Source organism: Ambystoma mexicanum, chromosome 2p (assembly GCF_040938575.1).
Source record: "Ambystoma mexicanum isolate Mex_15411 chromosome 2p, UKY_AmexF1_1, whole genome shotgun sequence".
In the NCBI taxonomy this organism is placed as follows: Eukaryota; Metazoa; Chordata; class Amphibia; order Caudata; family Ambystomatidae; genus Ambystoma; species Ambystoma mexicanum.
Genome location: NC_090923.1, coordinates 1,469,576,932 through 1,469,601,958, shown reverse-complemented (window position 1 = coordinate 1,469,601,958; position 25,027 = coordinate 1,469,576,932). Strand labels below are relative to the sequence as shown.

The following is a 25,027-nucleotide window of genomic DNA, read 5'->3' as shown; positions in this document are numbered from 1 at the left end:
TCATCTCAGCAGCACGTCGCCATCCCCGGATGCCGGCCATCATCTAAGGAAGGAAAGGAACGAAGTTAGAGAACTGTTCAAAAGACTCATTATACTTACCTGTCGGACTCTTGCCAGTTAAGTAACTAGGCAGCAACAATCCTGCATCAATCAACGCGCCCCTGCACTGAAAGCAGGACGGAGAGCACACTTTCCAAGAAAACAAGGCGAGCTGTGGATCAAAGGGAAGGGTTGGACCCCGGGGAAGAAGGGGTTCAAGCACACAGAGACAATAGGGAGTTAAACTCTACCAATCCTGTGTTTCAGGCCCAGTCTCCGGTCAAGTAGACTCAAGGGAAGGGTTTGAGGTCGAAAGAGGTCAGAACAGGCTGAGTGACGATGCCTTGGATACCAGGTGAGCGTTACAGAACACAAAGCCTCACATCAAAATCCACCTGGGCGTCATGGAAACGTCTGAAACCGACTAGTTAGCCCATATGTTGGGGCAGCTACGTTCCGAAATACATGCAGCCAGGCAGGAGACCAACACCCAGAGGAGAGAGCAGATAGTAGCTAAAGAACGCACTGATGATTTAAGCAAGCAACTTCTCCAGTCACAAGCAGGGCCAGCACCATCAGCCAATCCCATTCAGATAACCCTTCCTGGGGCAGTTCCCTTGGCCCCGCCGAACGATTTACGGGGGATCCCAAGAGGTTTGCAATGTTCATGAACCAGTGCCGCCTGCACTTCCTTTATTCGACCAGGGGCCTTTTCGAATAACCAATCACGGGTCGCTTCTGTGCTATCCTACCTGAGTGGTAGCGCCGCGGACTGGTCTGTACCCTTTGTGGCCCAAGACGATCCTTTGCTGCATGACTTCAGGGGCTTTCAGCAGGAGATGGAAAAGCTGTTCGCCCATCGTACTCATGGGCAGGCATTAGACAACAAACTTCTGTCCCTATGCCAAGGGAATCAAAACCTATTAACATACATAGCCACGTTCAATAGGCTCGTAGTTGAAGCAGAATGGCCGGTGGAGAAGAGAACCACGTTATTTCATCGGGGGTTGCAGGGGGAGCTCAAGGATGTTCTTGCACAAGTAGTGAACCCCCCGAAAGACTGCTCAGAATTCATTGACCTTGTTGTTCAACTGGATCATAGGTTGCAGGACCGAAGAGCAGATCGAACCAGACCGGACCCTCGCCCTATGTATGTGCGTTCAAAGGACAATATTGCCCGCACAACGGAAGGTTCAGGAGCACCAATGCAAATCGGGGGGGTCAGATCCCCCCTTGACTAAAGCGGAAAGGGATAAAAGGAGACAGCAGCAGTTATGTCTGTACTCTGGAAGGTCAGGTAATTTCCTTAAAGAGTGCCCTGTGAAGCCACCGAGAAGGACGGTAGGGGCCACGGACAATGAAGATACCATCAAGGAATTGGAAAACTCCTCAGCCCGGGAAGTGTAGGGGTCCACTTGTCGAGCGAGAAAGTGAACTACAGACCTCCCATTTTGCACTATCTGTGGTCTTGATCAATCACCAACAACCATCTCGGATGCACGCAGTAAGAGCGTACATTGACAGTGGAGCCATTGGGAATTACATCGACCAGGATCTTGCAGCAAAGATGGGGCTTCCGTTACGCCCTAAATCAACCACCGACACTGGTACCACTGTCGATGGCACGGAAATAGCTTCTGGTCCAATATCCCGATGCACTGCAGCTTTAACCCTTCTGTGCCAGGATGGACACCAAGAATCTATCGTTTTCGACGTCATTAAGGCACCACAGTTCCGGTTGATTTTGGGAAGGCCATGGTTGGTAGCTCACAATCCTCAAATCGATTGGCTAGCAAAAGAATTGGCCTTTCCCGAGACTTGCGCCCACACATGTTATCACCAAGAGAAACAACCAATAGACAAAAGAACCTCCACGCTTGCGACTGTGGCAATCGGCACCCTACCAAGTGAATACCAGGACTTTCAAGATGTCTTTTAGAAAGAACAGGCTAATACCCTGCCACCGCATAGACCATACGATTGCCAAATCGACCTGATACCCGGCGCACAAATCCCTTGTGGGCAAATTTATGCACTCACGGAACCAGAAAACCAGCACCTGAAAGCCTATCTTGACCAATACCTGGCCCTTGAGGGCCATGTAGGTGATCGTGGCCTGGCTCCAACCTGACATCTTGTATGGGGGTTCCCATCATACAAACCGCCCGGTATGGGCCCAGGAGGGAGTTCTGAACAACTGGGAGATCTCCCCACATGCTGTCTCAACAAAGCGTTCTCTTGTTTTAGGGATTGTACTTCGGCCGTCAATGACTGTACGGCTGCAATTAACTGTTGCTGTTGGGCTGGATCCATGACTCTACCCAATCTGGTGTGTCCCGAGTTAATGGAAGCACTATTTCCTCTATTATTTTTTAGGGCGTTGCTAACTGTAATAATCTATTAAATTGGAACTTCATACAATTCATCTCATTACATTCTATGATAACAAAGGACTCACCAATGGGTAGTGTTTCACGTGATGGTTCTAATGGAGGATAGGTATGAAGTAGGTGAGAATAGAAATCCCCCTGCATTCCCTCGCTCTCCCTTTGAGGTGAAATAAGCCAGGCACAGAGAAGGAACAGAGGGAAACCCTCTGGGGATAAAACACTGTCTTCTGAGTGGTGATTGCCTCGGATCTCTAGGTGCAGGCGTACTGTCTTGCTGGGTCTCCCACTGTCTAGACAGAAAAGTAAGTAAATAAAATGAGTATAATTAGAATGAAATTAAATTCAGAATACAGGATAGGAAAAGAACATTAACAATATAAAGATTACCCCTTTAAAGGACGGTTGAAGCAAAGGTGCTAAATAGCGGGAAGTGGAGGTTCGTCTCAGTCACTGTTGAATAATTTGTAGATTAGACAAAAAGATGGAAGAAAGGACTAAGAAAAATGATAAATAGATGAGGAATATACCTGATAGAAAAGGCGGTGTCATCTGGCTGAAATGAAGGCAGCAACGAGAATCCCAAATTGTTCCTGAATACTGCCGAGCGCCGTAATGTCTCAGCGTTCGCCATATAAATAAATGGGTAAGGTGTAGCTATTCGTAAGATATAATTGGGGACAACAAGGAAGAAATCTATATTACGTACCACAGCGTTGGGAATCAGAACACAGAGCATGGAAAACCTGGTTTGTCTGGGGCACGAGAGAGAACAATTCCGATTTAGCTCAAACTGTTTCCCTGATGCTTAATCAGGTCGTAGCAACGATCTGGGGTAAGGAGGTGAAAGAGAGATTAGTAGAAAGATTTCAAGAAAGTGTAAAGTAAGAATGTAAGCCTAGTATCGCACTTACGAAGCATTGTTTGAGAACAGTAGCAACGCGTCCGCGCGTTGGGAAGGAAGCCTGAAATGCAGTGCTCTGCAAAGGGGGCGTAACCTCACGTTCCTCCGACGCCTGATAGACTAAAACATTGCATGTAGAGCCAGCTGCCATCTTGGGAGAAAGTGTGAATGAAACGTTCCTTCGAGCCCAACGATGCCAGAGGGACCAGTGCCTTCTGAGAGATATGACAATTATGTCTTGCTGGGTGCTCTGGATCACCCCCTGATGTAATTCTGCCTAAAACATTTTTCTGCTGTTTAATTTAAAATGTGGCAACATGCTCTACTCCTCTTAAACATCTGGATGGATTCTTGTGCACTGGAGGAAAGCATTGTCCCAACCGCTGATAAAAGGATAAACCCCTTGATGGATCCAAAACACTGTAGCAACTTCTCGCTAATCTCGCAGCTATCCTAACTGGCCAAAAAGTTGGAATGAGTTGTTGGAATTCAGCTTTTGCTGTTTTCTGAGGATTCCAAATTGCAAGGCTGTGCACAGTTTGTCTCAAGGCCCGGCTGTAGCACATAACTAGTGACAACAATTATGCTCAATCAACTAAGGATGGAAACTGGTGGAGGAGGGGTCGGCACCCTGGTTCTTTTGGAATTGTCTGCAGCAATGGATATAAAAGACGATGTGATTCATTCAAGTCGTTTATGATGATATGTAATTATGGCATCACCTATAAATGACTTAAATCCTTTCTAGTCTTCCGTTCACACAATGTCCATATGGGGCCTTTTCTCTATATGCCTAAATCAGTGAAATGTAGTGTACTCAGCCCTACAGATAAGGGGCGTATCATAGACTTTTACCGCTAACAATTGGCAAATACTCCCAAAAAATTAAAATAGGGAATACAAATACTCCCAACAAAAAATAGGAAAGAATCTTGCACCCCTGCTTTCACCCTCACAGCTCCACAGATATGTTTGGACCGGTAGTGCATGTAGTGCCACAGAAAGAAACTACTATTTTATCTGACTGATTTTAAGAAATAAATATGTATATTTTAATGTGCATGAATAACTGGGTGCAAAATAATACATATTACAAAAACATTTCTGTTTTTCAGTTTAAACATTTTTACTTGTTTATAAATTATTCTCATTGGGAATTGTACTTACATTTTTACTCGCAAAAAAATAATTTTACTCCCAACTTTAAAAAAGAGGGAGTAAAATAGTCCCACTTTCAAGTCTTATCTGGAGCACTAGGTGTACGTCAGGAATTATCACTATTGCCTCCCCTTTTTAGAATCTATAGTGTTCCCCTAGCCCACTTGTTTAAACAATTTGTTCTTTTTTTCTGAATTATATGTGTGGTGTGTGCATTCTGGCTAAACTGTCTGCTAACAAAGACATGGCATCACTTAGAAGCAGAAAGTGCCTACTGAACTTTTTAAGTTGGATAGAGTTAAGCTCTTTGAAAATATTCTGCAGCAAATCTGAGGTGTTGGACATTCATTGATGCTCATGTTTTGGCCAGCATATTTTGGTCTCTGCCAGGCACCAGCCTTTACAGTGAGAAAGCTTGGTATCATTATGGATTCTGCCCTTAATCTTTAGCATCAGATATCGAGATCGAGATCTGTTCTTTTTTTCAGCTGAAGCGAAGGCATTTAACTGCCTTTCCTATCTATTCCCCAAAGGGTCATGAACGTGCATTCCTTTCTCTCGTCATGGTTTGAGTTTAGCAATAGCATCTGTTTAGAGCTGTCTGAGAGGTTCATATCCAAATTGCAGAGGAGGCAGATTGATGCAGCCAGCCTGCCACTGATATCTAAAAAATATGAGCGGACCTTGCGTGGCTTGGTCTAGCTGCACTGGTTGCAGGTTATATTGCCATATTAAATATAAAACCACCAGAAATCTTAAGATCAAATGTAGACGACTCACTAACTGTGGCACAAATCAGTAGAATGCATACAGGAACATGGTCCTTTTCCTTTCAAGAAGCATACAAATGGAATTCTCTACCGTTCGATTCGCGGAACAAGACTGACCTCCTTTTTGTTCATAGGAACCTTAAGCTCTAGCTTTCTCGCCTGACTGCATATTCAACAGCGCCATAATGCCGTAGAGGTGAATATGTATGCTTAACAAAACACACCACACATACAAAATGCAAATATAGTCCACTCAGTATTGTTTTTCTGCATGTGACCTCTTAGGTTTCAGTCAAAAAAACTTTCACCCCACTCTTATCAGACTGTATGCTATAATGAGGCAGATTTGTTTATGATCCTTCTGTCCAGTTGTCCAATATACGTATCACACCACATCAATATCTGGGGTCCTTGTTTTGGAGGGAAACTCTGGAAAGCGACATATCCATAGATGTGTGGATTAGGTATTTTTGTTATAGGAGAAACATTCATGTCTGCCAAAATTAAATTAACTCATTTACATCATAAATGTGTGAACAATTTGTTTATTTCCTCCCATTGAGCTCTTCTTATCACTGTACCACACTACAAAATGCAGAAATGTGTTTGTTGAATGGGTTCCTACTGGTATTTCTTATGTATATAATTTGATCCTCTGCGTTCCAGTGGACATATCGAGGTTCCCCTAAACACCTTCAACTCTGGAATATAGGCAAAACTCTTGCTAGAATATTCTCTCTACCTTCTAAAAGAGCAAGAAATCTCATTCTTGGTGCTAAGGTTGTTTTTATATATTTGTAGGCAGAGCCTTGGGTAAGAATTTGAAGTAGGAGTATTTTAATTAGCTTTTTTTCAAGTTAGGAGTACAATTATATTGAGCAGTACAAGATTAATTACATTTCTCACAGTTTTCATGTTTAAATGATTAAATATATATTTAACTAAAGGCCTTTATTGAGGCTTGTATGGTTCAATTTTCATTTAAAACCGCCTTTTTCCACAACGATTGTGACAAAGTGGGACACATGATATCCAATCTAACTGACCCTGCCTTGGCCTCAGTCACACCTTTAGTCACTACTAACAACCTTTATTAGATTCCTATCCTGCTTTTTTGAATAGCCTTAAAACCATGTCTGGCAGACAGGAGATCACTGTGTCAGTGCAGGAACAATTGTTAGACTTTAGACAGGGATCACAAGACATATTGTCCTATATCAACAAGTTCAAACAATCAGCAGCAGGAACTTCCTGGGCCAACGATGCTCTGATCACTCTTTTCCGCAGAGGTTTAAACGAGGAGCTTAAAGATGAGGTCTCGCGAGTTCCTCGTCCTCCTAATCTGGCAGAACTAATTTCCATGGTCATGCAAATGGATTATCGTTTACAAGAATGGGGGGCGTGGCTAACTAGCCATGGAGTAGGACATGCTCCTGGGCAGCAGCTCCTGGTGATCCGACGTCGATCCGTCACACCGCACCTAAAGGGGACTAAGAGTTCCAGAAATGATAAACTAAGGTGTCGGAAGGTGTGCCCCACGGCCGTAGCAACTTGCAGAATAATTGAAGTGAGCATGTCCGAGATATTTGTGTTTATATGCGCGACTTGGTGGGCGTGCAGTCCTACAAAATGGCGGACGACAAAGGAATCGGGATCCTCGGCAGTCAGAGTCACGGAGCGTGATTATACATTACAAAACGAAAAGCTCGCTCCGGGCTGGGCGCCCGACGGAGCGTTTGCCTGCTGGATTGTAATCCATATGGAACAGCTGATGTGTGGAAGCTGAGGAGCGGCGAACCGAAGATACATTGTTCTGCGGGTGGGGCTCCCCCGGGGGATCCATCGATGGAGCGGGCAGCGTTGATCTGATCTGATGCTGTCGGGCGCAGACGGAGCGGCCATTTGAGTGCCTCAGTAATTAAGAGCCATGCATCAGGAATGAAAGAAACATTGATTGTTGCAGGCGCTCGACGCAAGGTCAACAGCTGATGCCTGGACTAGATACGGCAGTTCGGGATGGCTGCACGGGAGGCAGTAGAGCGTGTGAGTCGAGCCGACAAACATAACGTGGAGTTTAAGCAGCATGGGCAGCAGAGGTAAACGAAGGCTGCTTATGGAGTGATAGCGGCTGGTAATGTCGGAAATGAGCCCCTGGTAGCAACGGCTACCGGAGGACACAATCAAAGAGAATTGGACTGGTAGCAAAGAAAGTGCTTCATTGCACCGAGGGACAAGGAGAAATACAGCAGTGGGAGCAGTGGATATTCTAAGGGGCTGAGGATGCGCAGATGACCCCTGTGGAGTCAAAGGGGTAAGGAGTGGATGCCACCACAGGAAGGCACGAGGTACAGAGTGAATCCTAGCGGATGTAGATGTAAGAGGGACTTCTGTGGAAGCAAACAATGATGTGCAGCATGCAAAGAGCCTGCTAGACAGGTGATCATAACAAGGGAAAGCGCAGCCTCTAAGACGAAATAATACAACTCGAAACGTGGGAGGACACAATCCACTCAAGGACTAGCCCAGCAAACACAAGTCTATGCGGGGGCCCCTCTGAGATAACTGCCCCAGAGCCGGGGAGATGCACTGGGGACGTATCAAATCTGAGGAGCAGGATCAACGCACCTGAGACCAAGCAACCTCAGGCGCATAACTGAGGCTGCAAGATGACGGGGCGAGGGGCCGTAAGCAAGAACAAGCAATCCACAATGGAGGCATTTGCCAAAACACAACAGTCTCCTGCGGCCATAGCGCCCAAAGGCTTGACAGCGCCAGTGGAAAGCACCGTGGGTACTGACAACCACCACCACCAAATATTAGCGGCCATCACGGAGCTGAGAGACTCATGGGGGACAGCGATGTCGGACCTGCGCACTTCACTGGAGGCTAGAATAGACGCAGTAGGCATAGAAGTCACCCTGCTAAGGCAAGACGTTAGGGCGTTGGCGGAGAGAATGAGCTCCCTGGAGAGCGCAGTGCAAATCAACACGGACACTAGCACCAACAACGCTAAGGAGGTTCATGTGCTGAAGCAACAGGTAGCTAACCCAGAGAACTGGGTGGAGGAAGCAGAAGGGAGAGCAAGAAGGAATAACATCCGCGTGGTCGGCCTGCCGGAAGGGGAAGAAGGACAAGACCCGACAGACTACGTTTAGAATCTACTTCTACAAGAAATAGGGGCGAAAAACTCTCGCAAGGATTTGCAGTGGAGCGTGTGCACATAGCCCTTATGAGGAAACCGAAACCTGGGGCTCCTCCCCGGGCGATAATCGCGAAAATACTGAACTATAAAGATTGTGAGAAGATACTGGAATATTTCCGTAAAGGGGGAACGATTGAAAGGGCTTCAAGCACCATTACAGCGTATCCTGACTACACAATGCTGGTCCAGAGGCAACGGTACAGCTATGTGGCGATCAAAAGGAGGCTGCGCATGGCTGGCATAAAATACATGTTTTTGTACCAGGCGAAATTGAAGGTGCTGCACAAGAGTAAAATGTACTTTTTTGAGACACCAGAGCAAGCAACGACATGGCTGGACCTGCATGGCTGCCCGGAACGGGATACGGAGCAGTCTCAAGAGGAACACGATAAGTGACTGGGGTACTGTATGTATATTGATATGGCACAGAGCGAGCACCCCTGCGGCGCCTATGATATAGATTAAAGCTAAGGGGAGCCACTAAGTAAGGTTGATATTTGACTGGGATACCATTGACTGTAACGAATTTAAGGAACTGGAATATAGTAGCGCGTATATGTACGCAAGTTGTGCAGCAATGTGCGGTTGAACTGATACAAGACAGGAGCGGCAGGGCGAGAGCACCCTAACTCCCGAACATTATTTGTAGTTGCGGTAGGTTAGCCACTAGGAGCTTCGAGTACAGGCGAGAGCCAGAAAAGGCTAGATGCGGGGGTGCCTGAGATACAGGGATGGAGCCGGGCAACAGTTACAGTTGGGGAGGGTGTTGTTGGGATGGGACAGGGAGGGGGGAGGGTGGCAGATTGGGGAGGTTGTTGTGTTAAGGGTGTTTGGGGCGTTTGTAGTTAGGGGAAGTTTGAAGTGGAGAACAAGCCTACATAGACAGGGATGGTGTACGAGCCTACATGGAAATGTCGAACAAAGCAATGGCATCAGGTAATCTCAGAATTGTGACCTGGAATGTGCAGGGCCTTAATAGCTATTTAAAACACAATAAGGTGATGATGTACCTAACGAGGATGCAGATTGACATAGCCCTGCTACAGGAAACCCACCTCACGAAGGAGAAGTTGGAGGTGATTAGGAGGAAATGGAGGGGTAATGTCATAGGGGCCACATTCTCGGCATATGCAAGAGGGGTGATTACGTGGGTGGCACCGCATGTGCCATTTCAGCTGCTTAGCTCGACAATAGACCCAGAAGGCAGAATGGTGGTGGTGGCGGGACTCCTGGAGAACAGAGAAGTGAATATCATAAACTTGTATGCCTCTAACCATGATGCAGCGGCATATATTAGGTCTTTACATGGTAAAATTAGCCCCCTGGTGGGCGGCGCGATGGTGTGGGAGGGGACTTTAATTGCACTTTGAACCCCAGGATAGATAGGTCAGATGAGAAATCAGAAAAGCCGGCGCCAGCAGCTAAAGCACTGAGGACACTGTTGATGGACCTCGGTCTAGAGGATGTGTGGAGAAGGCTACACCCAATGGATAGGCAATACTCGCATTATGCAGCACCACATGATCTGCACACAAGGCTGGATTACGTGTTTGCATCTGCCGGGATGGAGGGAGAAATGGTGGGGGCGGAATACAAGGCCCGGGTTCTCTTCGACCATTCGTCCTAGGTCATAGAGTGGCGACATCAACCCCCCATAGCGCGGATCCCGATGTGGGGGCTCAGAACTCAGGCTCTACAGGACGCGGGCTTTCGAGAGGATTTGAGAGAGGCCATCGAGGAATACTTTGAAATTAACACAGGCAGTGTACGTTCTGTGGGGACAGTATGGGAGGCATTTAAGCTAGTGGTGCGGGGGGTAGCTATATCTAAATCCAAAAGGCTCCAAGGGGGTATCGAAGGGAAAGTCAAAGTGGGCCTGGGGAGGTCTATAAAAGCCACGCACATTAGAAAGTCTTCGACATCAGGTAAAGGTCCGAGCTCGACTGAGGGAGACCGGAAGTGTGATACGTTAGGGAAGGGAACCCCTAAATGATGTGAATTAAGCTTGGGGAAGGGAATCACTGCAAGTGTTGTGTTTGACTGAGAGAGACCTACATGAATGTTTTGCTTTGAAAAGACTTTGCCAGACTGAGGGAGACCGGCATGACATTTTTGTTGTTACTGTGTTTTGAAAGCTGGAAAGAGAGACTTACGTGGAAGGCCAGACTGCCCTCAATCCACGATTTGGACTGCCTTTATTCTGAGAACCTGAACCAGAGTGTGTCATCCTTTCTACAGAGGCCGCCTTTCTCTGTGCTGTTCAACGTGGGGAAAAGAGCTGACTCAGCCACATTGATTCTTTATATTCTTGCATACTACTCCTTTTTCATACACATTTTCCCCACACATATTTTGTTACATTAGAGTAAGGGCTGGTAATAGGTTCTGTTAGCATAAACCATCATGTTTTGACAGACTCCACTAGGACTGTGTAATTTATTATTTGATGGTCGAGCGTGCTCCCATCCTAGACATAGGGCAATATAGGCCTTCTTCCAACCTCTTTTCGAGAACAATACATTTTTCCAAACGTATCTTTTATGTCTGTCTTGCTTTTCATACCATGGGTTCCTCACATTTGCCAAAGAGAACAAAGATAATACACAAGATTCCCACAACAATGCTCTGGACAGCCGAGACAAACATATAGCATTTTGGCCTCATTGAGAAATGGTAAAACCAAACACAGTACTCAAACAGAAGAACCTTTTTCCAACTGTCAATCTTGGTGGCGGTGGTTTGATGGTGTGCGGCTGCTTTGCTGACTCATGGACTGGACGGCTTGTCATCATTGAAACCACTATACATTCTGCATTATGTAAGATCTTTCCTAAGGACCATGTTAGCCCATCTGTTCCTAGTTGAAGCTGAACCACAAGTGTCATACAGCAATCGTAACCATACCAACACATTGATAAAAACATGGCAGCCGATGAAGAAATTCTGTGTTTTAGAATGACTTGTCAAATTCTATATGTAAACCTAAAATAAATGATGTAGAAGAACCTGAAGATAGCTGTCAATGCAAGCTAGCTGTCAAATCCATTCGAAGAACAAGTTATTTACCCCTGGTAACATTCTTTTGGCTGGATGTTCCTCCAATGTATTCCTCATTTTTGACAGACTCCCAAAGCAGTATCCAAGATAGGAGGAGGGTGAAGAGTTTAGATATGCATTTTCAAAGGGCAGAGTAAAGTACTGCCATACCAAAAGCAACAGCCTGAGCATGGGAAGTCTCCATGTTGCAACATCACAGATGTTTCTAATAGGGACACCCCTTTGCAGAGCTGTTGGAGCGGCCATGCCTCTGGTGGAATGAGCATGCAAGCCCTCAGGAGAGTCCTTGCCGGCAAATCTATAGCATTCAGAAATAGTGAGGATGATCCACCTAGACAAGGTCTGTTTAGAAAGGCCTGGCCTAGTTTGTGTCCTGTATTCGCTACAAAGAGCTGGTTGTCCACTCTCACTTTGGACATTCTGGAAATATAAAAGCTTAAAGCTCTCCTAGGGACCAACCTATGTAGCCTTTCCTCTTCCTTACTAGGATGCGGAGGAGGATAGAAGGCTGGTAGCACAATTTTCTGACTTAAGTGAAAGTCCGAAACTACCTTAGTTAGGAAGGAGGGTTTGACCCTGTCCTCATGGGATATAGTAAAAGGTGGCTTGGAAGAAAGTGCCTGCAACTCGCTCACTCCACGTGCAGATGTTATAGTAACAAATAGTATAGTCTTAAAGGTCAACAACCTCAACAGACATGTGTGCAAAGGTTCAAATTGAGCACACATCAGAAACTTCAAGACCAAATTAAGGTCCCAAACCGGAACCTGAAAAGGCGAAGGTGGGAACACATTTATGAGCCCTTTTAGAAACTGAGTAACCAGCGGTATCTTGAAATGGGAGCATTCCTCAGAGAAGTGCTTAAAAATGGAGATCACTGCCAGGCAACATTTAATGTTTCCAACCTGAAGACCCTTGTGTGCAAATGAAAGCAAAAAGGATAGAACTTCCGGAGTCGAATACTGAAAAGGATTAACATTCTTCTCTCTGCACCAGTCGCAAAACTTATTCCAATAGCAACGGTACAGAGAATTTGTCGCTGGCCGCCTGGCCGAAAGCAACACCTCCATCACGTCATCCAGGAGGTCCCAATCCTTATATCTCAACCTTTCAGAAACCATGCGTGAAGGTCGAGAGTTTTGACCTCTGGATGGAGAACCTAACCTTCCTCTTGCGAGAAAAGATCCTCTCTTTGTGGAAGACGTATCAGGGAACTGATGGACATGTCCAGAAGGTCCGGGTACCACAGTCTCCTGGCCCAATCCAGTGCAATGTGGATCAAGTGGGTCCCGAACCGTCTTAACCTCCTGATAACTTGAGGAATGACGGGGACTGGAGGAAACGCATACAGTAGCGGAAATTCCCAATCGACTACGAATGCGTCTCCTAGAGCTCCTCTCGGGGGAAATTCCCTTGAGCAGTACTGCTCGCACTTCCGGTTGGCACCGGTCATGAACAGATACACCTGAGGGGTTCCCCAAAGGGCGAAGATCTCTTGAAGGACTTCCTGAGCTAGTTCACACGCGTGGGACATGGACACCTTGCCTACCTTGAGCTTCCCCTTGCGTTTCCTCAAGGCCTTTCCGGTCATAGACTGACACTTGAGCAGGTATCCGTGTCGTGCGCCTCGCCGAGGAACCACAGGTAGACTCGCTGCAGGTTTGTGATAGATATCTTGGAGCCGCAGTACCAGCATTTCTTGAATCCGGACCGAGGTGTCGTCGGTGTAGAAGACGAAGGCATAACGAAAACCATAACAGCAAATACTTCAGAAGTATGGGGTGCGCCGAGTTTCATGAAGCAAACATGTTTGCGGAAAAACTGAACTGAGGTAACGGGCGCTGTACGTGCTACTTATAACATCCGATGACGTCACCCTCGACAGAGGCTTTGAGGGACATCTACCCTACGCCATCGGTAAAGGGCACCCTCTGCCGAAACATTTCCGAAGCACCCGAAGCTGGACACTTCATGTCAAAGATGAGGAATACGTTGGAGGACACTATCCATTCAAAGGCACTATATTGAAGAAGAAAGAAGAGGTGGCAATGGCACCATTACATGTTATGTTATGCTATTTTGCATTTGTATAGCGCCTTATATACCATTGGTATGGTCTGAAGGCGCTGGTAGGTTGAACGCCCTTGGGAACCGAAGTTCGGGTCAGTAGAGAGATTAGAGAGAGTCCAAAGGTGCGTGTGCGCACCAGGTATGTGTGCAGCGGGTGCGGATTCATGTGGTAGCTGCTTCTTAGTGGTAGGTGTGGTGGTTGAGAGATCAGGAGTATGTGTTCGGTCTGGCCGGAATTATCCAGGCCGAGTGTGGCAGCGTTAGGCCTGAGGAGAAACGCCTGGCTGGGGGGGTGTGAAACCAGTGATGTTTACTTAGAGTGATGGGGAGTGAGCGGCAGATTTTGATATGAGAACAGTTATACCGAATGGTGTCATAGTATCTCTGTGTTCTAGTTGAGTGGTGGTGTAAGGAGAGAGTAAGCGTGGGGTGTGATATGAAGTATGCTCTTTCAAAAGTTCCTTGCATTCCAAAGCATAATATATATGTCACGCAATTCTGAGTGGTCGGGTCCGTTCTATGCATTTTGTTTCTCATCCGTTCTATGCACTATTCATCTGCTCTACGTACTCGTCCGTTCAGCATACTCGTCCGTTCAGCATACTCATCCGCTCTATATGTCCATCCGCTCCATACACTCATTCGTTCTTTGCGTTCATCCGCTCCACAGACTCATCTGCCACTCATCTGCTCCGCAGTCATCCGCTCCACACAGTCATCCGCTCCGTATACAATAATTCGCTCCATATACACTCGTCCGTTCCACATACACTCATCTGCTCCAAGTACACTTGTCCGTTCCGCATACACTCATTCGCTCCACGCACTCGTCCGCTCCACACACTCTGCTCCTCAACACAATCGTCCGCTCCAGACATTCGGTCAATCTATACACTCGTCCAATCTACCCACAATTGGGCACACTTCTAAATTTAACTTTTCTCAGAGAGGCTATTGGGCGCAACTTCAAAATGCAATTGGGCACACTTCTAAATTCAACTTTCTCAGAGAGGCTATTGGGTGCAACTTCTAGCTGCAATTGGGTACACTTCTAAATTCAACTTTTCTCAGAGAGGCTATTGGGCGCAACTTCAAAATGCAATTGGGCACACTTCTAGATGTAACTTCCTCAGAGAGGCTATGGGGCGCAACTTCAAAATGCACTTGGGCACACTTCTAGATGCAACTTTTCTCAGAGAGGCAATTGGGTACACTTCTAAATGCAATTGGGTACACTTCTAGATTCAGCTTTTCTCAGAGAGGCTATTGGGCGCAACTTCTAAATGCAATTGGGCGCACTTCTAAATTCAACTTTCCCAGAGAGGCTATTGGGTGCAGCTTCTAAATTCAATTGGGTACACTTCAAATTCAACTTTTCTCAGAGGGGCTATTGGGCGCAACTTCAAATGCAATTGGGCACACTTCTAAATTCACCTTTTCTCAGAGACGCTATTGGGTGCAACGTCTAAATGCAATTGGGCACACTTCTAGATGCAATTGGGTACACTTCTAGGTTCAACTTTTCTCACAGAGGGTATTGGGCGCAACTTTAAAATGCAATTGGGCACACTTCTAGATGCAATTGGGTACAGTTCTAAATTCAACTTTTCTCTTAGAGGCTATTGGGCGCAGCTTCAAATGTAATTGGGCACACTTCTAAATTCAAATTTTCTCAGAGACGCTATTGGGTGCAACTTCTAAATGCAATTGGGCACACTTCTAGATGCAATTGGGTACACTTCTAGATTCAACTTTTCTCAGAGAGGCTATTGAGCGCAACTTCAAAATGCAATTGGGTACACTTCTAGATGCAACTTTCTCAGAGAGGCTATTGGGCGCAACTTCAAAATGCAATTGGGCACACTTCTAAATGCAACTTTTCTCAGAGAGGCTATTGGGTACACTTCTAAATGCAATTGGGTACACTTCTAGATTAACTTTTTCTCAGAGAGGCTATTGGGTGCAGCTTCTAAATGCAGTTGGGTAAACTTCTAGATGCAATTGGGTACAATTCTGAATTCGACTTTTCTCAGAGAGGCTATTGGGCGCAACTTCAGAATGCAATTGGGCGCCCTTCTAAATTCAACTTTTCTCAGAGAGGCTATTGGGCGCAACTTCAAAAAGCAGTTGGGCACACTTCTAGATGCAATTGGGTACACTTCTGAATTCGACATAACGATAACCTTTATTGGGCCAATGCTTACTTTTCATTTCAACAGATCATCAGCTGTGCCCTTCCTCCCTCTTGGGCTGAATGTGACCTCTCAGTGGGTAATGCATTGGCTATGAACACACAAAGCGATTTTGGACCCATTATCAATTATACGTCCTTGGTAGGAGAAGGTCCGTTTACACCTTAAACATTGTAGACAAGTTGAGTAGCTATCAGATCTTATTTCGAAAAGTCAAGGACAAGTAGGAATATTGACAATAAAGAACTGCAAGTTATTCACACGTTCACCATGGCCTCTCCAATCTCTGCCTCACATGCCAGTTTGTCATTTCTGTTTTTACATGAAAAGCAATTAACACCTTCCATTTCGTTTTAAATGTATACCCCATATTGTTTCCATAATTTTATTGCATTTCTATACTAAATTGTATTGTTTAATCACTGATCCCCTATTGTGCACAACCTAGATATCAAAGGTGGAACAGTTTGCTGGCTTTTTAGAAGTTGCTGTCCTATTACCAGTCTGATTGAAACCTGATTGGGTTAAAGATCTTCCTATAGTTATCACATTCTTTAAATGTAAGAAAAACTCACAATGCTCTCTGGAAAGGCGTCCACCCAGCTGCCTAATTTCGGCTGTTGGGTTCATCTCAGGATTCACTGTACGCAAAACAAATGCATACAACCACCACCTTTGGATTGTAAAACTTACCAGATCCAGAGTCAGTGCTGCTTTTTACTCCTTCTACTCCATAGCAATCCACTGTATCCAACAGTGGCTCCTCCTCCTTTCGCAAAACACATCCAGAGCTCTGTGTGTGATCGCCTATAAGAAAAACACAAGATGTTTTCCGTTTATTTGTGTTTATACTGTGAACACATGTATTTGGTACATTCAGTACTTTAATGCTGGTTTGGGATACGTAGAAATTAATTGAATGTGAAAACATTTATCAATCAATATGGTTATTTAGGAAATAAAATCCATAAAACAATAGGTCATCATACAATTCATTAATACATGAAAATAAAGTATTTTAAAAGTGCAATTAGACTATTCCTTGTGCACATAGCTTGTCTGAGATATAGCAATATACCCCATCCACTTCGAGGTGTGTCTGCCCACAGTAAGTACAGCAGTGCCGGGCAACATTGGGAAAAGCATGCATCCCTTAATATAGGCTTCAAAGTTCTAATCCTAATTTTTGAATAGGCTGGGCAGAAAAACATAAAATGCATTAAATCCTCTTCTGGTTCATTACACACTAAACAGTGTTTTTCATTTGCCCTGTCAGAACATACTGCTGTCACAGATCTAAGAAGCAGTCAATGGTGTTTGCATTTACCCTCATATGAATGATTTGACCATATTAAATACTTTTGTATAGAATTAGAAATTAAAATGACATGCCTTCGGTTAAATAGTTTTAGTAATTCAACAGACTCACACGATTCCAGCATATAAACAGATAATTCTCCTTCAATTGATTTACCATGTATTGGTAAATTGGTTAGCGCAATAAAGTGATTCAGTGCATTTATTTTCAAAGGAATGATTGTAGGTGCCGAAGCCAAGGCATGCAAAGTGCTCCAGTTTTATCTAATACGGCCTTTCAAATAAATTGTGTTAGCATGGCCTTTTCATTACACCATATAAGAAGCCAATGTGTGGTTGGACTGTCATGTCAGTTTCCACGACAGTAAGACCCAGCTCCAGGTGAGCACCATAATTAGAAGCAGAATGTGACAACCCAAGCTATTTCTTGATAAAATCATTCTCCACTACTTATAAAGCTTCTAAATTCGAAAACAAACCACATGGAGGCCCCATATATAGCGACTGCCCTAGCTTTTTACTATTGTACACTTTCACTATTAAATTGAATGGTTGAGCCTTGCACATTATTTTCATAAAATGAGCAGCCCCACCCAGTGCATGCCTCAGCCTACTGACTTGCATCGTTTGGACCTTGATTTGTCGATTGCCTAAGTGGTAAAGCATAACTGCAGACCTAAGCCCATTGACTTGTAAATCGAGATTGTTGATAAAAAACGTGTATGCCATAATTAGAGTTTGTAAATCACCTGGCATGTAGGCAAGTAATACTGTGTCATCGGCATAAGCCAATACGGGAAAAGGCATGTTCCCTAGTTTGGGTAGATCTGCACTGATCTGAGCTAGCTTGTTATATAGCCCATTGATATACAAGGAGAACAAGAAAGGGTGCCAAAACGCATCCCTGTTGTACACCTGAATCAACAGCAAAATACTGGGTACAATGGCCTTAATCCCCACTCTTCACACAAGCTTTAGTGTCTTGGTGGAGAATAATAAGCAAGTTCAGAATTTCAGGTGGACAAGTTAGTGTGAACACCAGACACAACATTGGACGATTGACTTCGTCAAATGGCGTTCTCAGTTTAATGAATGCCAGATAAATTGGTTTTTTCTTTAAATAAAATGATTTGACCGCAATCAAATACAAGTTTTAGGCTTTTTCCCCACATACCCACACAAGGACAAACCCCTAATTGGATGCCAAATAAAATACATTTACTGGTTAGCCATTGCTCTAGTTTTGTGGGAAGGGCCTGTTCGAAAATTTTAAAACAGGACCCAGCAATGAGATTGGCCTGTATGACGCCAGGCTATCCCTACCCCACTTATTGTATATGGGAAAGATTAGTGTTATTTTCTGCATTCATCCTGGTCCTGATTATCGCATTAAAACGAATAGCCAAAACGGGGGCCCACAAATCCATCTCTGCTTGAAACAGGCCAGTCAAGATTTCATCCAGCCCAGGACAGCAGTTAAGCTTTTGTTTGGCTATTGGGTCCACTACTTCCTTGATAGAGAATTCAAGGCTGGGTAACCCAACCTGATCTAATGGCTTAGAATTCCCTGTATCAACATTACTTTATTTTAGAAAGTTCGCTATATAGTGACACCCAGTGCTTAACCTATAGTTGGTCAATGAGTGTACACCATTCCCCTTGCTTTTGCATGGCAGGCCTTACTCGCCAGTTGCCAAATTTTCTTGGTACCCTTTACACTCGCAGCATCTACCAGCTCTTCCAAAGTGATTTCATTCAGTTACAGTTTACGGTAGCAATCACTCTCTCATAGTTTTCTTGTGGAGTTCAGATTTCTGATTTCGGTGTCTTGGGTTTCTTCAACAGCAAGTGTAGTCTGCCTTTTGCAGTACTGCGCTTCCTGTTGGGCCATTCCCTCACCACAGTACGTTTTGAAGTGGACTAGATACCGTGAAATACTTTAGATAGATTAATCTGGTATCTAGTCAATTTATCTAAACCCATTCCATCTAAACCCATTCCATCGAAATGTTTCCATCTAAAAAATGGCCATCTAATGCATGTTTTTTGTGGGTAAAGGTTTAATTTTTGTTCAGGTGCATTTTAAAGGGTAAAAAAACAGGGGTTGGGGGGGGGCAAAAGAAAAGAAAGAAAAAAAAATAATGCATTAGATGGAAACATTTCGATGGAATGGCATTAGATGCAATGGTTTTAGATGAAATGACCATAAATCATTAATCTGCAGATCGTCAAACTTTGTGAATACTGCATAATCCTTAGACTCCAGTTCGAAAATGGTGTTGATCTGCAAAGGGTTGGTGGTAATTATATTGTGCTGCATTAAAGTTTTATCAACTGTCGCCTATCTTAACTTTTTTTGCATTGTATTTGTGTATTCATTTTTGCCATCATTAAATGGGAATAGTTATTTTGATGCTGGAAATGCTTTTGGAGGGACAGGGCCTCCTCGACCTTGTCCTGCCCCTTCTCTGTTGGTATTTGTTGCACAGTAGTCTAGTTTGGACCCCTGGCAGTGCAGCTCTTACTTTTTTCCTTTTGATGAACAGTACCTATGGGGTAAACCCTTGTACCCCTAGTGTATGTTTTTGGGCACATGTGTGTTGCCCACACAGCTGGATATGGGTTAGTGGCAGCTACATGCTGACTTGACAGTGGCTCTGGATATCCTCAATTTTCAGGCTATCCAAGGCCTGCCATAGGAATCAATGGATTCCTGCACAAAGGGAAGATGGCCACTGGTGGCCTCTTGGTTTCCTTTGCCTTTCCCCCTTGGTTCTTAAAGTCCTGAGACGCCCTGGCTCTGTGCCCTTCGCCTGAATGGCTGCTGGGTGGAAGGACCATATATGGCTCTGCGGCTGCATCCTGCCAGACTGGCTGGAGCCTTCCCAGGGCTGCTTGTTGTGGGTACAGCTTTGGGGTGGAGCCTGTATGCATAGAGTATTTATTTTAGTTTCACATGTGTGCCAACGCAGATACCCAAGGGTATCACAGCATTAAGTACAGTAAATACAGTAGAGACATTCACATGGTGGTGGTGAGCGCCAGAAACAGTGTTAATCAAATTTGTCAAAACACCAGGTTTTTAATCTTTTTTTTAAAGTAGTGTAGGATTGTTAATTTCTAATGGGTGCTGGTAAGGAATTCCAGAGAGACAGAGCCAAGACAAAAAAACGGGGGCCCGCCAGAATGACCCAAAAAAGTGCTGGAGCTAGATCTTAGCTCCGGAGTGGGGTTGTTCTGAGTGATCAGTTGTTGAGGTAGCTGGGTGAGTCCTTGTAGAGACATTGGTGTGCTATAGTCATTGTTTTGAAAGTAAGCCATGCGTTGATGGGGAGCCAGTAATACTTCAGTCTAGGTGCTGTGCTGTGATCAGAACATTTTAAACCAAGGGCTGCTCGAAGTACTTTATTCTGTAGTAGGACATTGCAATAATCCAATTTTGAGAGGAGAAGTGCTAGATCGAGTGTGAGGCAATTGGCAGGTGAAAGGAATTGCCTGCTCAGCAAAATGAGCCTTGCAGTAAAGGCAGTGGAAGAGACAAGTGTATTGATGTGCCTGGTCATGGAAAGGTCACCTTTGAGGTGCACCCCCAAGGCTTTCATGTGGTTTAGGACAGGGATGGTAGTGTTATCAATGCAGAAGGAGGAAAAGGAGGTATCCATGTGTTTGAGGCGGTATAGGGAGCCAAAAATGGGGAGCTCCATTTTCTCATCTATTCAGGTAGTGGATGGTGTGAGAAACCTGAAGGTGTCTCCCTGGCTAGTCCCCGGGGATCTACCATCCAGCTGGCCAGTACACGGTCATTGCTATTGGATCCAGTTCCTGGGGGTGGTCAGTGAGGGAGGATCACCTGGATGGGGGGTTCTTCGGGAGTGGGACACCGATGGGTGAGACACGGTATCCCCCTTCTTTCAACACCTTTTCCCCATCCTACCACTAGGATATTCTAAAACACTGACCCCACCTTTTCCTACATAAACATTTTCAAACAACATGACTAACACCAGAGCCTTTTACCTGACATGTCCCAATACAAGGGTAAGGCAAAGTTAGGCAATTGACCAGAATCACACACACCTGATGGCCCTTGCCCTTCCTCACAGGGATAAAAGGTGGAGCACAAGAGCACAAGATGAGCAAGGAAGACCGCACGACGTGAGAGCTAACTCAGCACGGCAGTTCAAAAGGAGGAAAAAGACGGCGCAGACTGAGAGGGTGACAAGGAGAGAAGCAACCTTTGCCTTTCTAACCAAGGCCTGTGAAACCTCAGCAGAAAGCATAAAACCGCGAACAATAGCCAGAATGTGTTGCAGCAGTCTAGGATACGCAAGACCCTCCTCTGCTGAGGACCAAGCTGGGGAAGGACGCTGGTCTTGGAGGTACCAACCTTGACTCCAAGGATAAAGAAAGGCAAGCGGTTCATCACAGCCGGTGAGTCGAGGGGAAAATCGATAAGAAACCGAACAGTCTTGAATGAAAAGTAGCCAACGGCTAATTTGAACTTTGTAAGAATTAAAGATATGATTGAGGAAGGAGGGGGAAAACCATTAAGAGAGGAGGCCGGCGCCGCGTGGGTGCTCAAGCAGGAAACTCTGGCCAATTACCCAAGGGCAGACACCGCTACTGTAACCAGAAGCCCTTGGGAAGAGGCGAAAAGAGGTCAAAGTAGTCATACAGGGGTCTTGTAAAATCCTCTGTACCGTCGAAAGTCTTTGACCGGCAGATGATTGAGAAAGCTAAGGGAAGTGATTCCTGCATGGTGAACATTAATACATGAACTGTAACTCGTAAAGATTAGAAAGCGTGAAACCGGTGGAGGGATGCAAATGAGATCCTCTGTACCGTCCAAAGTCTTTGACTGGCAGATGATTGAGAAAGCTAAGGGAAGTGAATCCTGCATGGTGAACATTAATACATGAACTGTAACTCGTAAAGATTAGAAAGAGTGAACCCGGTGGAGGGATAAAAATGAGAGGGAGCGAAGTCTAACGTCCCATGATGAACTGTCTATAACCATCGGCAAGGGTGAACCGGGCAGAGGGAAGCAGACATCCAAAGGTTGATGAGAGTGAACCCTGTAGAGGGAAACCAACATCAAAAGGTGGCAAGAGTGAACCCGGAAGAGGGAAACCAGTAACGAGGGACAAACCCCAAAAACCTGTTTAAGAAGACATTAAGATTTGTGAAAGCAAGAAGTATTGCAAGACAAGGGGGAAGGAAGTGCAAACCCTTGTGATTTGGGATCCTATTCCGGCCGAGGAAGATCCCGGGGTTGAAAATCATCACCCAAAGTTAATTGTCTAAGGAACTGTTCAATAGATTGGTTGAATACGATAATTGAGGGGTCGGCGCCCGGAAGAGGGGAACCCTGCGGTGAAGCCATCAGCCAACATGAACTGTGGAAAGGAACTTTTTATTTGTATTTGTTTGTTGGATACATCAGGCCTCGAAGGCAAAAGACTTTTTAATGCAAAAAAACTTTCCATCGAAGAACCGGATAGCTGGAACGGAATTGACGGCTCATGCTGAGAAGACTCGATCGTGTACTGGGCCAGCTGGAACGGAACTATCGGCTCCAATTGAGAAGGCTCGAGCATGTGCTGTGCTCCAAGGACCCAACTCGTCCTGTGCTGAAAACGCAGGGAAGGAAGACCCCTGGCAATCAAATCCTAACTTATTAGAAACACTATCCCACACTCTTTCTATAATCAGTTGTAAGGATTTGGCAATAGGTTTTTCTTAGTATAGGGCCTTTTATTTTGACACATCGCCACTAGGACTGCCTTATTTTTCATATGATGGCCAACGCTTACTCCCATGTTAGATTTAGGTTTAGCTTAGGTGTTATTCCACCCTGTATTAATTGTTCAATAAACACCCTTGAACTGTGATCACTTGTGTCTTTCTTTACTGCTGCCACCATGAGTACCTTACAATCGCCATCCAGTTTTGGATAGTGCTATACAATGAGTTCATAATGGCAGAGTCCTGGGAGTGATTGCCTGAGATGGGGATGAGTATTTGCGTGTCATCCGCTAAGTTGGTGTAAATGATTTCTCTGGAATCAAGGCGATCGAACAGGGGTTTTGTGTAAGTGTTGTATAGTGTGGGCGAGAGGCAGGAGCCTTGCAGGACACCTAATGTCGCTGGGATAGTATCAGTAGCTGAGCACCCAATGAATACTCTGGTGGTACGCTCATTGAGAAAATATTTCATACAAGCAGTGACTTCAGGAGAGAGGTGGAATTGTTGGCTGAGCTGCTAGCAGAGAATGCTGTGGTTGACTAAATCAAACGCAGCTGAGAGATCTAGTAGGAGGAGGATGGCAAGGTTGCCGGAATCACTGATGCTGTCCATTTGGATTTTTAAATCCAGCACGGCGGTTTCAGTGCTGTGTTAGGGACAGAAACCGGATTTTCTGTTACCAATCGGGTGCTGATGCTCCATGAACTTTTGGATTTGGTATAGGCCAGGCTGTCCAGAATTGTAAGTATGGAGTCAAATCACATTTCGTGTTGTGGGTGTCTGGTTTTGGTTGTGTGACGCAATGTCTGGGCCAGCCGTGACTGAAACTGGAGTGAATGCAGTGTAGTGCTCTGAAAGGCTGGGGAGTTGCCTCCAATTCACATCCTGTGTTGTGGGCGTCTGGTTTTGGGTGAATGGCCTGAATGCCTGTGAGTCTGATTGGGTGCTGCCTGCATGAATGCACTTGTGTGTGATTGGCTGGCTCAGCCTGAGTGAATGGGGAGTGCTTTGTATAACAGGGGACTTCACACACACCTACTAGTCAGAAGCTTATACAAGAAACCTGAAGCAACAAGCTGAAGTCATCTTAAGCTTCTATCCTGTGTCCATCTGAAGGAAGACGTCTGTGGCTGCAACGCTTCAAGAAATCCAATGGCTGCTTTGCTGACTCAAGGACTGAACCAGAGAGGACCTGGATAGGCAACCTCTTCCCATAGCAACAAGGGAACTTTGTGCAACTTCTGCTCTAAACCCGAAGTGTACTGGAAGCCACTCTTGTGTGCCTGCCATCCGGAGAACTGAAGAAGGGATCTTCGTGGGTCCAGAAGAGGAGTGCCTGGAAGTCTTGAAGCCAAGAAGACCTTCTGTTTCACCGTGGGTCTGGAGGAGTGTTTGTGATCGCTGGAAGCCAAGTTGCTGAGTATCGCCCAGAAGAGGGGGTACATTGGCATACAGCTGCCAAAATTACAATTAACTGAAGAAATATTCAAGTGGCACTGCACGACAAGAAAGTGTCGCTAGGGTCCAGACTTGGTGAGGGTCTACAGTCCAGTTCAATGCTCAAGTCCAAGTCACTCGAAGCCACATTGTCATCTCTGCTGCCACTGTAGCACCAAATAACTGAAAGGTGGACAGCCACAAAATACCGAAACCTGACACCGGCTACTGCCACTGTACCCATCGCCACCTAAACTCATCAACAACTACCAAAGGACCTATCTTCTTCGTCCAAGCCTTTTCAAAGTCCACAGCAACTTTCATCTTCATAGGACATCCACAGTTGGCCTAGCAACCCGACAACGGAGACTACTGTGAGAGACTTGCATTTCTGCCTTTCCAACACTGCTTGGTTCTGCCACTGTAGCACCAAATAACTGAAAGGCGGCCAACCACAAAATACCAAAACCCGACACCTGCTGCTGCCACTGCAGCCATCGCCACCTAAAGTCATCAACGACTACCAAGGACCTATCTTCTTCGTCCAAGCCTTTTCAATGTTCACAGCAACTTTCAACTTCATAGGACATCCACAGTTGGCCTAGCAACCCGACAATGGAGACCACTGTGAGAGACTTGCATTTCTGCCTTTCCAACACTGCTTGGTTCCCTTCTTCTGCTCTACACCGACATCCCAGCGACTCCTTCTTCCAAAGGGGGTCCATCCTTGAGGGTTCTCATCGAGTAAA

At 45.4% G+C, this 25,027-nt stretch overlaps 1 protein-coding gene across 6 annotated transcripts in view; it reads right to left on the bottom strand.

Moving 5' to 3' along the window:
- Positions 1 to 25,027, bottom strand: part of LOC138567633 (zinc finger protein 10-like) — a 688,866-nt gene that overhangs the window by 346,822 nt on the left and 317,017 nt on the right. For all 6 annotated transcript variants that reach the window (XM_069646068.1, XM_069646062.1, XM_069646064.1 and 3 more), the window contains exon 5: positions 16,473 to 16,586. In XM_069646068.1, the coding sequence (XP_069502169.1) occupies positions 16,473 to 16,586 (114 nt within the window). The remainder of the gene's footprint in view (positions 1 to 16,472; positions 16,587 to 25,027) is intronic.